The 16,880-nt window shown below is 46.0% G+C and overlaps 1 protein-coding gene across 1 annotated transcript in view; it reads left to right on the plus strand.

Moving 5' to 3' along the window:
- Window positions 1–16,880, plus strand: part of LOC119172107 (sodium-coupled monocarboxylate transporter 2) — a 127,794-nt gene that overhangs the window by 83,850 nt on the left and 27,064 nt on the right. The window contains exons 3-7 of the mRNA XM_037423099.2: window positions 410–461; window positions 2,319–2,386; window positions 3,960–4,040; window positions 5,590–5,663; window positions 7,267–7,407. Coding sequence (XP_037278996.2) covers window positions 410–461; window positions 2,319–2,386; window positions 3,960–4,040; window positions 5,590–5,663; window positions 7,267–7,407 — 416 coding nt within the window. The remainder of the gene's footprint in view (window positions 1–409; window positions 462–2,318; window positions 2,387–3,959; window positions 4,041–5,589; window positions 5,664–7,266; window positions 7,408–16,880) is intronic.

Below are 16,880 nucleotides of genomic sequence, written 5' to 3' on the forward strand. Positions count from 1 at the left end.
ATCTGTTATCTCTAGCGTGACCTGCTGCATTCTAAGCTCACTACCTTCGTTGTCATTGAAAATCATGACTGTATGAAAAGGAGCAGCAGCGCCCCCAGCTACCCTAGCGGCCGTCCAGAGCGTAAAGAGGCGCCGGGAAACCGGGCGCGCGCCGCCGGTCATGCCACAACATCTCTTCTAGTTCACTATAATTCCGCGTAAGAACCAAGCCTCCGTCTAAAAAAAAAAGAGTACGCAATAGATGTGACCGTAAGCACGAAAGGGGTGAAAGTGGGACGGGTGCGACCTGATCGATCGGATGGTAGACAAGAAAAGAAGTTCGTTGACCGTTTTGTGTATAGGGTTTGGCAACATTTTATGCTTGCAGTATTTTCAATAAATAAACGATCGTATCTTGTTGTTCTTGCAGCTATTATACATGGGAGTCGTTCTATACGGGCCCTCAGTCGCGTTAGAATCAGGTAAGTGTCTGCTCATATTCATATGCTTCGTGTAATTATAAGTTTTAAATTCATACACATAGAGGCGAGAAGCCCTACAGACTTCTTATGATCCAAGGTTGGTTGCTAAAGGGTCATTGCAAAGCTTTTTCAGAAGCATGATCAGAAAACGCTGCCGATCAGTAGTCGAAGCTTCCGAGAACACGTGAGCCATACAATATAGCGCTGCACGCGTGGCCTGGAATTTACAATTAATTCTATGAGTCAGCTAGAGATCGCTCCATCTTCTACAGGTGATGTCATAAACCCGAATGACCGCGTCATAAACGCAAAGTCCCGGGCCATTCATCTAATTAGGTTGATTGATTGAAAACTTTTTTCGACTACATACAATGTGCTCTCGCTTGTTGGTTTCAGCATCATGGTATGAAAAAGAGTAAATAAAAAGCGAGAATCGTGATCTGCACACCGTGGCCGCCACGTGACCACGCGCGTGCTCGCGATCACGCTGGAAGTAAATCGTTCGTTAAAAAAGAAAAGCGAGAAAGAGAGAGAGAGAGAGAGAGAGAGAGAGAGAAAGAAAAGCAAGCGCTCAAGGCCATAACGTTTCCTGACGAACAGACAGGCACTGCGCCGTGCTCCCTATACCGGGCCGCCCCGCCGCGGTGGTCTAGTGGCTAAGGTACTCGGCTGCTGACCCGCAGGTCGCCGGATCGAATCCCGGCCGCGGCGGCTGCATTTCCGATGGAGGCGGAAATGCTGTAGGCCCGTGTGCTCAGACTTGTGTGCACGTTAAAGAACCCCAGGTGGTGGAAATTTCCGGAGCCTTCCACTGCGGCGTCTCTCATAATCATATGGCGGTTTTGGGACGTTAAACACCACAAATCAAATCATCAATCTATACCGGGCTGCAGAAATTAGGTGCCTTTTTTTCTCTTCTAACCACTACCACCACGAACAAACGCGTAAGCTTCTTGCCTCCTTGACATCTTCTTCAGTGCGTAGTACCTTTCTGTATACGCACGCTTGCACGAAAGGAGCGAAAATGACTAATAAAAGGAAAACAATGCGTTCGTTCAGATTGAGAAAATGTATTCAGAAAAGTCTAATGTCTATAATACTAAACCATCGTAAGTTAATCATTATACAGCAGAAAAATCAAGGTCAAAGTGGCATTTTTTTTTAAATTTCGCGCCTAAATCTGCGTGCATGACGAAACAAATTTCAATGTGTATACTAGTCACATTATGCCGACATTGGCTCGACGAAATTTCCCGAAACTTGGTGTGTTAAGTGTCTAACCCCCTGAACAGACAATGTGCTTCATTTTTACCTATTGAGAGCTACGTGGGCCTTTAGTTAAACGCTGTCAAAATTTACGGCGTCGCTGCATTTGACGTACAAATTTCAACGTGGCGTCGCCACCCGCATTTTCTTTTCGTGAATTTTCTCGCTTTTTTCCGAGTCTTCTCGCGGCGACCGCGCCGGTGTTGAAATTTTTCAAGCGTAATTTACGAATAACAGTAAAATCATTTTCCTTCTCTAATGTCCCTTCAAAAGCGTGCGGCAAATCCCTGGAACTCCGCTCGTATACTTGGAAGATTCCTAACGTTTTTGCGTCAGTCGATTCGCCAGGGGATAAGGTGCTTTAACAAAGTCATTCGATGATTGATTGAAAGTGTAGCAGGGCTATTGTGCAGGTCCTTGTACCGTAACTCTAAATAATTCATCTTTTCGGCAAGTACAGCTTTTCTTGTTCTTGAAATAAAGGTGACAGGACAAAGCACTAAACATTTTTTACTTGTCTGAAATATACTTCTTGATCGTAATCAAGCGTGCGAAACTAAAATGGCTGTCATGCTTTTCTTTTCTTTCAAGTGACGGGCCTACCTGTATGGGCATCTATTCTATTCATCGGATTGATTTGCACTTTTTATACTGTGCTGGTAAGTTTTCTTGAATTTTCCTCGCAAAGAAAAAAAAAACTGTAACCCGTAAATTTCCGTTATCGTTTCATACTGCGTGTGTGTGGCTTTTTTTCCCTTCATCCACCTCCATTTACAGCAATGTTGTGCGTTTCTGTAAATGGAGTTTAATAAATTAAATCAAAACAAAATCTCAAACTGTGCAAGCATTAAGGACACACTGAAGGTAAATGCTTTTCAACGTGAGACAATCGTCGCTTTGTTTCCTCTTTTTTGTACTTGGCTTTGATGTTGTCGCAGGTGATTGTGAGAACACTGACTCTTCGATATAACGAAATCGTTTTATTCGAAATACCTGTTTATTCGGGTTGTTTCGAGAACCTCGCTGTGCGGGAGTATAAAACTTTTTTTTTCGAGGAAGGGGGGAATTTCTTCTGGCTACGACACTGCTGCTGCTGTGGATCAGAATGTCCACGAAGTGAAGAGGCGCTGTATCCCGCCTAATGCGAAGTGGTAAATCCACACGTGACCAGTTTGGGCAAGCACGAGCGATGGATCCTTTGCCTATTCTTTGTATGAAGCCGAAATTTTGAAAGACGAGGTACTTTAAACTTCTTGCCGACAAGGGCTGTCAGGAGTTCGCATTCGCAGGGGGACCTCTAGGCTCGAATCCGAAGTTACAATTACTGTATGTACTCGCAGAGTGTCACATTGACGAATGCACCAGAAAAAGAAAATCGATTGAAATTCATCGTTAAAATTTACGGCCGCTCCGAGGTTTCGCAGCGGTGCATGCCTTGCGCCCGTTTTTGTGGCACTGGCATCAGCTTTCGTTTACGATCGGATGATGTCATTGATAACTTTAAAATGGCCTGGGATCGAGCCAGCTGGTACGGTTTCACTACGGGAAATATCGCGAAGACAGAGAAAGAACGAGCGGGACAAGTGGACCCAAACAGAGGCACCACTTGTTGATAACGCTGCTCTTGTATCTGAGCGCTAACGAAGCAGGAAAAATAAAATGTTACGTGTAAACAGCGTCGCTTCATTGTCGAGGCTCTATCAAACGGCCCTGAGCGGTGTATAAAAGTTGAGTGAAATTGAAGCGGAAATGCATCGCGCCAAATGGTGGTCAAGGCCTTTATTTTGTAATTGCCATTTTATTCCTAATACTGTTTTGTTTTTCTTCTGTCTGAGTGTCGCTCCGATGTGATAATACTTCAACTGGTGGTTGAGAGGGGTCCCGTTGATTCGCCGCGCCGAAAAAGAAACAAAGATAATTGAGGAGCGGTGGGGGGGGGGGGCTACAAGACACTATTAATGTGGCCTTGTTTTATAAAAATCCACATAGCGTGCCTCTACCAACACTTCGGAGGTCTCGTGATATTTTTTGCAACATTTCGGGTCACCGGCGCACCTTTCGTTCGAGGACATGTTATCATGAGTGTCGTACGAGTCCTTGGCTCTGATAATATGTGGACTGACACAATATGTGCCGCTATGTTTAGCGCCAATTCAGAGCCTTTCATCGCCCAGTTGTAAGTTGCGTGCCAGCCTCATCTCGTTTTTTTCTTGTTTTTTTTTTTTGTTGCAGGGTGGCATGAAGGCGGTCGTGTGGACGGACGTATTCCAGATGAGCGTCATGGTTCTGGGACTGGCCTTTGTCGTGGTCCTGGTACGCCTGGAGTTCGAATATTACCATTCGTTGCTTCGCTGTTAACTCTTGTCCTCGTCGTGCGGATTACACCTGCCTCTACTTCCTATCGAGACTTCCGTTTGGCGCGGTGATTCGCTGTTCACTTGATGGCAATACTCACGCACAGTTTTATGTACTGTACTCACAGATTGAAACTAAAGAGTTTTGGGGAATGCACTTTCACTTGCGGCGTTTATACAGTTTGTCTCGCGTCTGTATAATTTTGAGTTTTGCCGCGATGATGTAGCCGTTACGGTGCTCTGCTGCTCACCATAAGGTCGCGGGTTGGACCCCTGCCGTGGAAGGCGAATTTCTATAGAGCCGGAAAACTATAGGCCCGTCTACTGTTCATTGTTAGTGCACGTTGAAGAACAACAGATCGTCGAAATTTCCGGAGCCCTCCACTACGGCGTCCCTCTTAATAACATGTATCGTGGTTTCGGTACGTCATACGGCCGATACTACATTATCTAGTCATGACTCCATATCAGGGGCAACATTAGCTTTAGCGGCCAGATTAGGAGCGAGATAACGTAGTTATCTTGAACACTTGCTCACTGTAGTCGTTATACTAAGAAAAAAAAAAGTCTTCTCATTAGTGTGTACTGTGCGGCGTTTTAATATGAATTGCCGAGTAGTTTTGTGTTTGACCTTATAATCATTACCTGACCTGTCTGTACATGATGTTTCCCACCTGATGTAACGCTTTCCTCGCTTCTAAGTCCAACTCTGGTCACTTCGCGTGTGGTCGGCCGAGCCCGCAGTTGCTACGCGAAACCCTGCTGTTGGCCTCGCGATATATATTTCTGCTCGTGCTCATTTTTTCGCCTGAAGAATCTTTACAGAAACCATGTTGTCTCTTTATAATTGGAAGTTTTTAGGCTGACAATTGCATGTTTCAATTATATTAGTTCGAAATCGCTGTTACTGTGATCTCTTTGGGTCAGAAGGTTCTGTATTTGACACAAAGAAGGCACAGCCAACACAAGTGCACCTTCGCCAGCAGGAACTTTTCTGTATTTTGGGTCATCTTTGTGTTTTTTGTAGTGTTCTTCAATACTCAATATCCAAATATGCAACCGGCCTAAACCAAAGTTTGATGCCGCTTTATTTGTTGTTTTTTTTTCATATTTATTAACGGGTAACAGGGTCGGAGGGAACATGTCGTTTGCTGAAGCCTCGCTATATGTAAAATTCTTCATTAATTCTTTATATCATCATCACCAGCAGCAGCCTGACTACGTTCACTGCAGGACAAATTCCTCTCCCATGTTCCGCCAGTCAACTCGCTCCTGTGCTTGCTGATGCCACTTTACACCCTCAAATTTCCTAATCTGATCTGCACACCTAACTTTCGGTCTCACCCTACCCCGCTTGCCTTGTCTGGAAATCCAGTCAGTTACCCTTAATGACCAGCGGTTATCCTGTATACGCGCTAGATGTCCGACCCATGTCCATTTTTTTTTAATTTCAGCTATGATATCCGTTGTAAATATATGTTGTGCGTTGCTTGGGTGTTCTATCGCAGGGCGTTATGAAGGTCGGAAGCATAGAGAAGGTGTGGACGACAGCCAAGGAAGGCGGCCGCATACAATTTCTAAAGTAAGTGCGCGCATTTTTTTTTTGCGGCATGTTCAGTACACGTAAAATGTATGTAGCAGCTCGATTTTAACGCTTTAGAGCTTCCTTCCATAAGCTGCTGCATCATAGACACAGCGTACCGTTAATATCTGAGCGTCGAATTACAGATGGAAACACGGTAAAATGCTGGCTGCTGAGAGCAGCACATTGGAGGCATTCGCCCCGTGGTGGTACTCGGAGTGGTAAGCAATTTAGAGCGGTAGATGAGCATTCGTCTGTAGTGACTTCCTTGAAAGAATAAATGCGACACTTTATGCGTAACCGCATTTGGCACCAACACTTCTAGCCGACCTATTGCGTTCTCTGCTATCTGCAGCGGGGAGCGTTTGGCTGATATGAATTTCGCGAAGACATTACACTCAAATAATGAATCGGTTTAGATTAATCAAGTGTGCTTTCAGAACTTGGATGTCGTTAATTTCACTATCATAGGTTTATTAATGTGAGAAAAAAAAGTGTAGTTACAAGTCTCGTTTTTAAACGTCGCGCCGAAATTTCCGCAAGTGACGTCACGTATTTCGTAGTGGATTTTTTATATTTTGTTGACATAGGCCCAACGAAGACCCGCCAGGGTCGTCTAGTGGTCATGGTGCTCGACTGCAGACCCGCAGGTCGCGGGTTCTAATCCCGGCCGCGTCTGCCGCATTTTCGAGGGAGGCGAAAATAGGCCCGTGTGCCGAGATTTAGGGAAACGTTAAAGAACTCCAAGTGGTGAAAACTTCCGCAGCTCTCCACCACTACGGCGTTCCTCGTAATTACATCGTGGTTCTCGAACGTTAAACCCCAACACTTAATTATTATATGCATGTAGTGAAGAAGTGCATCCCGCAGAGCTCCGCAGCCGTGTCGTCAGGGCTACACAGGAGTGGCTCGTGCTAGACGTTATTGCTGTTCGCGCTAGCCAGGCCTGCGATCGTAATCCTGTCTGGTATTACAGTATCTGCTTCCGAGAACGTGTCTCAGCTCTCTATTAAATATGAAGCTTTCTGTTGGTCAGAGTTGCCTATACCGTACTGGCAGAGCACGACAAAGCTGGTGCTTTCAGTGACAGCGTTTCTTTTGAAGAATGCTGTATCTTTGCGTATAGGAATGCAGTCGCCAGATATACGCCTGCAGCTGCAAGAGGTGATGTCTATTTTAAGATTAAACACCATACCATAAAGTGACATAGAATTAAGAATTTTCGGACTATGACCATTCCGGAGCTGCAGATACTATGGATAAACAGATGTAAACGGTGAAGCACATTTAGGGGAAACAACTCAATAATATTCAACCTGGTATGACTACACCGTTCATCCTACGTTAAAAGGGAAATGAAGTATTCTTTGTATAAAGGAAACGGAATTGAGGAAAGGGGATTTATTGACACCTGAATACTAAATGTGTGTTTCCCCTGCATGTGGCCTTGGACTCTGTGTATACCTTATAGATTGTTTTTAGCACAAGCGTTGGACTTTAGGGGCGTCCTTGAAGATGTCAGAGAGGTGGCCTTGTTCAGTTTGTTTATGTATACGGTATGTTGGTGTTATTCGAGTTTCTATTGTTTTGTTGTTCCATGCAGTACGCAGGTGGACACCCAGTCATCGGTGTCGCTGTGGAACGTGCTGCTTGGGACCACGTTTATCTGGCTCGCCTCCTACGGCACCAGTCAGACGCAGGTGCAGCGCTTCTGTAGCGTATCCACGCTCAGAGAAGCCAAGACGTGAGTGCGGTTTACATGCAGTGTGCGCAGTCTATAGACTGCACGCATAATTTAGTTATGCTGCTTTTGTTTAAAGATGAACTATAGCACGAAAAACTGCGGTCTTTTTTTTTTAAAGAGAAGACGGATGCCTAGACCCTCACATGAACATTTATTTGCTCTAAAGCTGTATGAATGTGCCAGATGCGTTGCCATGATGACTAGTTGCCTCTTTGATAAATGGATCATACTCCGTTCAAAATGTGCAGTCACTCTTTTATGGATGGAGGAAAATAATGATGACGGTGTACGTTTTCTGTTCGCATTTTATAATAGTAGACCCAAATGACATGTTAGAAAAAGCGTTTTGAGGTAGGTTTCCGGTTCGCTCGATTTTCGCAGCCCGTGAAATGTATAGCGGCCATTTACGTCATGCGACCCACATGTTCAGCATTTAGCGTGCATTCTACCAGTTTCTGTTCATGTCGATCAACAAGGCAGTAATAGTAGTGAACAGGTACGGAACATCCTGTTCAGCGGCACTGCTTGTGCCATCGGCACGTGGGTGAACGTCGGGAATCCCATCGAGGAACAGTTTACGCGCACGTACCACAGCCAATTCGCCAAACGTTTATTATTACACTTTACGGTCCGCGAATTTTCTCGTCCAGTGCCGAAGATTAATCGTCGGCCTTGTCATTTGCCGTGTTGTTTGCTTGGAAAAAAATTGTCATCGTGGTCGCGGGCTGCACCGCTCGCTCACCATGGGCCATGTACTATATATGTGTAGTGAGGAGGCAAAAAAACAAATAAAAAAACAAGCTGTTTCCTGACTATGAAAGTTCAGGAAATTAAAATTGGTGAAGACAGTGCTTGTGCACCCAACCTCAGAATATCATACGCGTCGCTGTGCCTCAGTTACTCTTTTGGCATTGTGTACCCGTGCACGCGGTAGTGGCTTTGACGATGATGATGATGATTGTTATGATATTAATTGTATGGACATTCTCGGTTGCTTATTTGCTGCCGCCGCTGTCATTCACGTATATATATATATATATATATATATATATATATATATATATATATATATATATATATATATATATATATATATCTTTTTTCTGTGGAGCGAGAATCGTCTTTCTGGTCGGGCTAGTCAGCGCGCGCGCTTATCTCGCCAGCGACCAAGGGGCAAAGAGAGGGGGGGGGGGGGGTGCTTATGGTTGCCACGCTATCGCGGAAACGATCAGCGCGCGCCTTGTGCCCCTACAGTAGGCGGGAGCTTTTACGGGCTGCGCTCTCAACACGAAAAAAAAAAAAACTGTGCCAAAAGTATACATGGAGTGGCCGTGTTCCTTAGCACGAGCATTTTGTAGAGTTACGTGAGATCGGATCTAAATTGTTTGATTGATTTGTGGGGTTTAACGTCCCAAAACCACCATATGATTATGAGAGACGCCGTAGTGGAGGGCTCCGGAAATTTTGACCACCTGGGGTTCTTTAACGTGCACCCAAATCTGAGTACACGGGCCTACAACATTTCCGCCTCCATCGGAAATGCAGCCGCCGCAGCCGGGAATCGAACCCGCGACCTGCGGGTCAGCAGCCGAGTACCTTAGCCACTAGACCACCGCGGCGGGGCGATCGGATCTAAATGAGTTGACTGCCAGCCTCACTTCGTATATCAACGCCTTCACTACGCACGAGTCTTGTTGTGGTCATCTATTGTGGCCGCGCCGCACCAAACTTGGGTACTAGCAAGCGCATGCTTACTACAGTTAATATTGCTCCTAAAAGTGCTAGCTTTACTTTTCGGATATATGTTGCTCTCGCATTCATTGCTGCGACATTCTGGCGACACCGACTATTATTATTATTATTATTATTATTATTATTATTATTATTATTATTATTATTATTATTATTATTAGTAGTAGTAGTAGTAGTAGTAGTAGTAGTAGTGGTGGTAGTAGTAGTAGTAGTAGTAGTAGTAGTAGTAGTAGTAGTAGTAGTAGTAGTAGTAGTAGTAGTAGTAGTAGTAGTAGTAGTCATAAACATCAGCCTGACTACGCCCTTTACGATGACGAGCCAATCAACCCGATATTGTGCTTTCAGCTGCTACGTTATACCTGCGAACCTCTTAGTCTCATCGGTCCACCTAACTTTCTGTCTCCCCCTCGTGCGCTTGCCTTCTTTTGAATCCAGTCAATTACCCTTAATGATCAGCGGTTATCCTGCCTACGTGCTACGTGCCGGGCCCATGTTCATATATCTTCTGCTTAATTTCAACTGTGATATCCTTAACCCGAGTTTGTTCCCTAATCCACTCTGCTCTCTTCTTGTCTCTTAAAGTTACACCTATTATTTTCTTTCCCATCGCTCGCCGCGTCGTCCTCATTTAAGCTGAACCCGTTTTGTAAATCCTCCAGTTTTCTGCTCCATAGCTAAGTACCGCCAAGATGCAGCCATTATGCACCTTCTTTTTGAGGGATGGCGGTACATTACCATTCATTATTCGAGAATGCTTGCCCAATGTGATCCACCCCAACCTTATCCTTCTAGTTGTTTCACCCTCATAGTTCGGCTCCGTGGTTACTACTTGTCCTAAGTAGACATATCACTTTACAATTTTCAACGTCTTTCCACCTATCGCAAAGCGCTGTTTTCTGCCGAGACTGTTGAGCATTACTTTATTTTTGTGCATATTTATTTTATGACCTACTTTACGGTTTTCCGTGCCCAGTTCTGTAATCATGAGCTGTAATTCATCTAGGCAATGTCATCATCTAGGCAATGTCTAGGCAATGTCATCAGCGGCAATGTCAATTTCATCTAGGCAATGTCATCATCTAGGCAATTTTCATCTAGGCAATTCATCTAGGCAATGTTATCAGCGAATCGCAGGTTACTAAAATACTCTCCTTTAATGCCAAGTTCACACTGAAACATCCGCTTTCTACAACGACCGAAATTCCCCTGCCGCCGAAACGCAGCATCGTTCCCACTGGACGCGCCCGCGCCGCCGAATATGCCATCTACTACGGGGCGAACGCGGGATGGATGCGCTGTCACCCGGTTGTTGTCGCGGCTCGCAAACGCTACTACGCTATCCGTTGGTGTATACTTCGACTATTCTCGTACGCAAGAAGCAAGAAAAGACTGTACTGCTTACTTTGCTGGCAAGTGGCTGTCTTGTAATGCACGGAGAGCAGAAAAACCACCGACGCCAGCGGCGTTGGTGGGTTCGTTTTGCTCTGCAAGACCGCAACAAGCTCTGTCACGCCAACAGCAAGCTCGGTCACCTCTTTCACGAAATACGGAGGCGAAGTAGGCACAGAGTAGGTTAAACTCCCGTTGGTTTCAACATTCAGTTACGTGCACTGCGGCATAACAAGTGAGTAGGGCTTGGCCGCCCTTTTTCAAAATTCCTTGACTAGCGCTCCTATTGGTCCGCGGTGACCGATTTGGCGGCAGACGCCGAACCGGATTCGGAGCACATTCCGCTTCCGGAATGCTCAGTATGAACGCGGCCTAACTGTTATACTTAACGTTTCCCAATCTAGGGCCCTAAAAACCTCTTGTAAACACGCGGTGAGTAGCATTGGAGAGATCGTGTCTCCCGGCCTTACACCCTTCTTTATTGCGATATATATATATATATATATATATATATATATATATATATATATATATATATTAAAATAGAGATGTTGTACGTCGAAAAAGGTTCAGACGCAGCTTGGCAAAATATGCTTTATCAGGCAGGTCTAGCTAATGGCGAGCGGCGTGCGCGAGCTACTACTGCAGCCACCGATCATCGTCGTCTTCTTCATTGCCAGCAGAACGTCTGTTATTCAGATTCGTTAATTCATTACAATATATATATATATACATATATATATATATATATATATATATATATATATATATATATATATATATATATATATATATATATATATATATATATATATATATATATATATATATATATATATATATATAGTTTACCCCTGAGCTCTTATGAAGTTCTACAGCCGCGTGTATTCGTGCCAATGCTGGCGTCTTCCTGTACTTTGTCAGGCTGTGTTGCTCTTAATTTAATTCATTGTAGTGCTATGGCCTCGCAGCATTGACTTGAGTAGCTACCTTCCTGTTTTAAATTTGAAAAGGAAAAAAAGAGGGACGGTTCCGATAACTAACAGCATGAAATAAAATGACTACTTTTGTCTTAGGAATTGCACTTCGAATCACACAACGCAGAAGTTGACTCTGCTATCTTTTGAATGCATACTCTTTTGTTCCGCGTATTCGAATCCGTGTTTGAAAGCGAAGCGTGTACTTTCCTTGCAGGCTTGTTACAAAAGCCTTGGCTTAGTTCTTTCGGCACACTCGTGTCCTTCGTTGCCTTTTTAAGGGTCACCGTGTGTGGCTGATGCAACCTACAGAGGCCGCACACAGGGACGCGCAAAAATACAAGTTCCTAATACAATTAAGCGATGAGAAGGGACGTCCTTGCGTGCTCGTCGTGTGGCATTGCGTGCAATATACCAAGTTGTTCAAGTTGTGCCTAGTACGGCAACAATGGTTGCCCTTGCAAAAAACAAGTCCATGGTGACCAGCTCATATAGGCGTGTACGATTTCAAGGTTGCTGGCACGCACGCCTCCTCTCGACTTTGTGTAAACTGCCACGGCACGCGAAGGACAGGGATTTTCAACGCGTGGTTTCTAAAGGAGGTGCCGCTGACGGTTTTTCTTTGTCTTTGTTATAAAACTCCCCTTATGTGGCTGGGACAGAGTACAGCTACTCAACGATGCCGTGCAAGCGAAAACTCATGCCGCAGTTTATATGCAATACCGGCGTTCGCGGGTGCTTTTTTTGGCACATTGCCAAAAACGGTGAAATCGTATTATAGGCACCGTGGATGGTGTTCGTGTTGTCACAAAACGGAAGCTCTAAGGAGATAAATGACGTACCATTATCAGCTAATAGGAACAAGTGCGTTTCTTTTGGGAGTTTAGTCAAGAACACGCCTGTAATCATTTTCTTTTTCTTTGGGGGGGGAGGGGTAAGGGTAATTAAAAGGGCAGTGACTATGGTGATGGGGCCCGTCAACGCAGAATTATCGTTAGAGTGATGGGGGCCCGTCAGTGTAGCGCAATCGTAACAGTTAGGGGGCCGTTAGGTAGTAAGATCTTCGTTTCCCTTACTGTCAAGGTATCATCTGAGGAGCTCAATAGAAGACACTAAGAGAAGTCATAGTGATTTGTCTAAGGCAGCGCTGATGGTTGTTATTTTTTTTTCTTTCTGTCGAAGAACATATATAAGAACACACACACACACACAAAATACAGCGCGCATGCACTGGCTACAAGCACCGTCTATCAGCCTCACTGGGAAGGCTATTTCAATCGTCTACGTAGCTGGTGTTCCGTGTGGCGATACATCTATCTGGCAGTGCAATCAGCACTTCTATGGATGTCGACGCGGAGGTTCTTTGAATTTAGCACATTTCGAAGTGGTAAGGACAGAAAAAAAGCAATGCACCGTATGCTGGTCTCGCAGCTCGCATTTGACGGGTCAAAGCGTCCGCTATCCAGCCAGTTAACGGTCGAACACTCGTGAACATTTAAACAAAAGTAACTTTAATTTACAGGAATTGGGGTCACATTTCAACAAACATTCACAAGCACTCAGTAAGTCCCCCCCGTAAAAAAGCGGTGCTGTTGCTCGGGCAGGTAGGGTGGGTCTGCCCGCCGCTTGGCATTTCTTCTTCCGTCGACGACCGGTGTTTTCACTCTCTCCGTGAGCTGACAGAGAAGATGACAAATGACACTCTGAAGGTCGTTTGCGGCGCCCGTTTAAAGTGGCCATAACAAAGGAAAAAGGGGTTTCAAGACGTGGAAGTAGCCCCTATTAAGGGATTAAGCGTCTCCCCCGACTTCCTTTGGCGGCACTTGAAAGGCAAACACGGCTCCTGGCCGCTCTCTTCGAGAGGGGACGGCACACTCCCCGTCTGGTGTCTGCTTGCTAGACGCCACAGTTTGTTGATGGCGAAAACAAGGGCACCACTTCCGATATCGGTCGGCAGAGTTTCCTTATTGCACCATTCCTTGCAATCTTCACCTCCACCTTGCGCACCATTCCGTCCGCACTGGGCAGGCTTTGGGTGACAACGCCGATGGGCCAATCGTTGCGATTTGCTTCTTTGTCCCTGATGAGCACGACGTCGCCTTCTTTTATATTCTTTCATGAAGTGCACGAAGCGCTCTTTTGCCTCAGGGTGTCCGAAGGTGTCGTCGAGCCGTTTCCACACGATGTTTAAGCCCTTCGAGAAGTCATCCACATGAACATATTTCAACCTTCGGACTTGATGCGATGACTCAGGACCAAGCCATTTGATTAGAAGGTCGAGCTCTTCCTGCGCAGAAAGGTCTACATCCCTGATGACGCCTTTGAAAGATGACTTCCAAGCTCGAAAGTTCTCAGGTCGATCATCAAACTTCGTAAGTCCTGTAGAGACAAGGTCCTTGCGGCACAGGAATTTAAGGACGCCGGCAAGCTCTGAGCTTGAACTGTTAGGTGCTGGCGTGTACGCAGGCGGCTGGTGATAGTCACGGAAGTCCGGGAGGTGGTTGGTTACTTTGGCATGCTTCAAGCTCGGGCTTCTCGGATGAACAACAGGCGCCCGAAGAGACGCAAGCTCGGCATCACGTATGGCGGCTTGCTCAGTGATGTAGCTCGAAACCGGTAGTGTCCGGTCTAAAGGTGGGTGTGGGCGCACACACTCCCCGCCATCCTGTTCCACAGCTGCCTCGAGTGCACTTGCCTGAGCGTCTGCAGCAGCTGCCTCTTTTTCAAGTTGTATTACCTCAAGCTCGGCCTCAATTCTTGCCTTGTCTAAGCGCATTGCGGCCTCTTTACGACCAAACTCAGCTCTTACTTTGACGGCCTCTGCATGCGCGCGGGCCTGCACAGCAGCCAGGCTAATCTTGGAGAGGCCCGATCGTCGTGATCGCGAGGAAGCTCTTGAGTGAACCGATAGAGAGAACTGCGATGCTGTTTTATGTGCCTTGTCGCGTTCTTGTGGCGTAGCCTCTCGAAACTTTTCGCTCACGATCGCCTCACGGTCTTCATCGATTGTCTGTTGAAGCTGTAATTCGTGCCAGGCCTCAGGCGTCTTCGCCTTCTCGAGAAAGAATGAGTATCTTGCGGTAGCATGCTGGTAGCACTCGTAACTTGCACGAAGCTGTGTTTTGGCGCCGGTAAACTGTTCTCCCTTAGCGCGTGACACCGCCTGAAGAGCGCTCTCCACGTTTTTCCAAACAGAATCGAGTTTGCGGCAATGCTCTTCGCGGCTCGTTTGGTACATTTCTTTAGCCCTCGTCGATGGGGTTGTTTTTCTTCGCGGCTGATTATTTGATGAGGAAGTTTCATCTTGTGGTGTGACATTTGGGCACTCATGCGTCAGCTCGTCCTGGTCCATTCTTGTTTGCACGTTTTGTCTCGGAGCGGACGTATGTGAAACAAATGGTGCTAAGCTGTGCGTTGAGCGTTGAAAGATGAAATGAGCCCACCTTGTTGCTGCCCTTCTGCTGTCAGCTGCTCAACTCCTTGGCGATGAAATCCTTGCAATGGGCTTGTGTCTGGGTTCAACCGGGGGTCTTGCCGTGGCGACGTATCCCATTGCCGGCGGACGTTGAGTTGGCGGCCGATGGCAGTTGAAGCGCTTTTTTACTATGAAATGAGCCCACCTTGTTGCTGCCCTTCTGCTGTCAGCTGCTCAACTCCTTGGCGATGATATCCTTGCAATGGGCGTGTGTCTGGGTTCAACCGGGGGTCTTGCCGTGGCGACGTATCCCATTGCCGGCGGACGTTGAGTTGGCGGCCGATCGCAGTTGAAGCGCTTTTTTACTATGCTGGTCTCGCAGCTCGCATTTGACGGGTCAAAGCGTCCGCTATCCAGCCAGTTAACGGTCGAACACTCGTGAACATTTAAACAAAAGTAACTTTAATTTACAGGAATTGGGGTCACATTTCAACAAACATTCACAAGCACTCAGTAAGTCCCCCCCGTAAAAAAGCGGTGCTGTTGCTCGGGCAGGTAGGGTGGGTCTGCCCGCCGCTTGGCATTTCTTCTTCCGTCGACGACCGGTGTTTTCACTCTCTCCGTGAGCTGACAGAGAAGATGACAAATGACACTCTGAAGGTCGTTTGCGGCGCCCGTTTAAAGTGGCCATAACAAAGGAAAAAGGGGTTTCAAGACGTGGAAGTAGCCCCTATTAAGGGATTAAGCGTCTCCCCCGACTTCCTTTGGCGGCACTTGAAAGGCAAACACGGCTCCTGGCCGCTCTCTTCGAGAGGGGACGGCACACACCGCGTTACTCATTTGCCCTTATTTAGTTTGGAAACTTAATTGGCACCGTCTTAGCGTGTTTTCTGATAACTTGTGTATCTGTGACTTTACTTATGTGAAATATTACTAGCATTTCTAATTATTTTCGACGTCATTCCGTTTCATTAGTGTTTTACTTCTACTCAGTTTCTCCTACATTAATGTAAGCCAAAGTTTCGCAGTAAAATGTTAGGCTAGAACGTATTGACAGCGTTGGAGCAACTGCCTCTGAACACAAAGATTAGACGCTGTTGTTCTGTAGAAATGTCTTTAAGACGGCAGCTTGTTCAAGCGCCATGGCGGAGCAGTGGTGTTAGTGCTCGGCTGCCATCCCGATGGTCGCGGGCTCGACTCCGGCCGTGGTGGTCTCATTTTAGATGAATGTGAAGTGCTATCAGAATTAGAATTTTTTATTATTTCCATAAAATCTGGTTATTGCAATTGAGTATACAGGAAGAGGTCCCAGTGTCAGAGACTGGATTGGGAGCTCCTATATGCAGGCTAAATGCGGAGAAAAATGTGACGTTTGCATCGACAGGAAGGAGGGAAAATTACAAGGTGCATTTTGAGAACAGTGGTTGCAAACAATTCTTATACCTAATATAACGAAGAAAAACATGTGGTCCACTGGAAAAGCCGTTGTAATATGCGATGCTCTGAGTGCAGGTTAAAGAACACAAAATGGTCTAACAAGCGCTTCACTATAGGATGTTTCACAAAATATTCATACCGTGGTTTTGGGACTTAAAACCCCAGGTATTGATTCAGCAGATTCTTCGGCAGTTTCTGTCATGGTATAGTTGCTTTGGACGAGCACATTCAGCGACATTCTCTGTCCTCTATAAGCCAGCGTTGATTTTCCCCGGCTTCCAGTGTTTTAAAACAAAACATTCAGAAGGGCTTGCGCTATCTATAGAGTTATGCAGTGGTAGAAGAAACGCCGCTTCCCAGGCGTTAATCAGCACGCGAACGTAACATTAGTGTGATTGATTGCAGAATGCGGAGTTGGTTGTCCGTGGCATGCGCGCGCCGTTATCTACTAATGGAAGCGCCTCCGGGCTCTGCGCTGGGCAACCCTTCGGCGAGGTGTCGAT

Source organism: Rhipicephalus microplus, chromosome 4 (genome assembly GCF_043290135.1).
Source record: "Rhipicephalus microplus isolate Deutch F79 chromosome 4, USDA_Rmic, whole genome shotgun sequence".
NCBI lineage: Eukaryota > Metazoa > Arthropoda > Arachnida > Ixodida > Ixodidae > Rhipicephalus > Rhipicephalus microplus.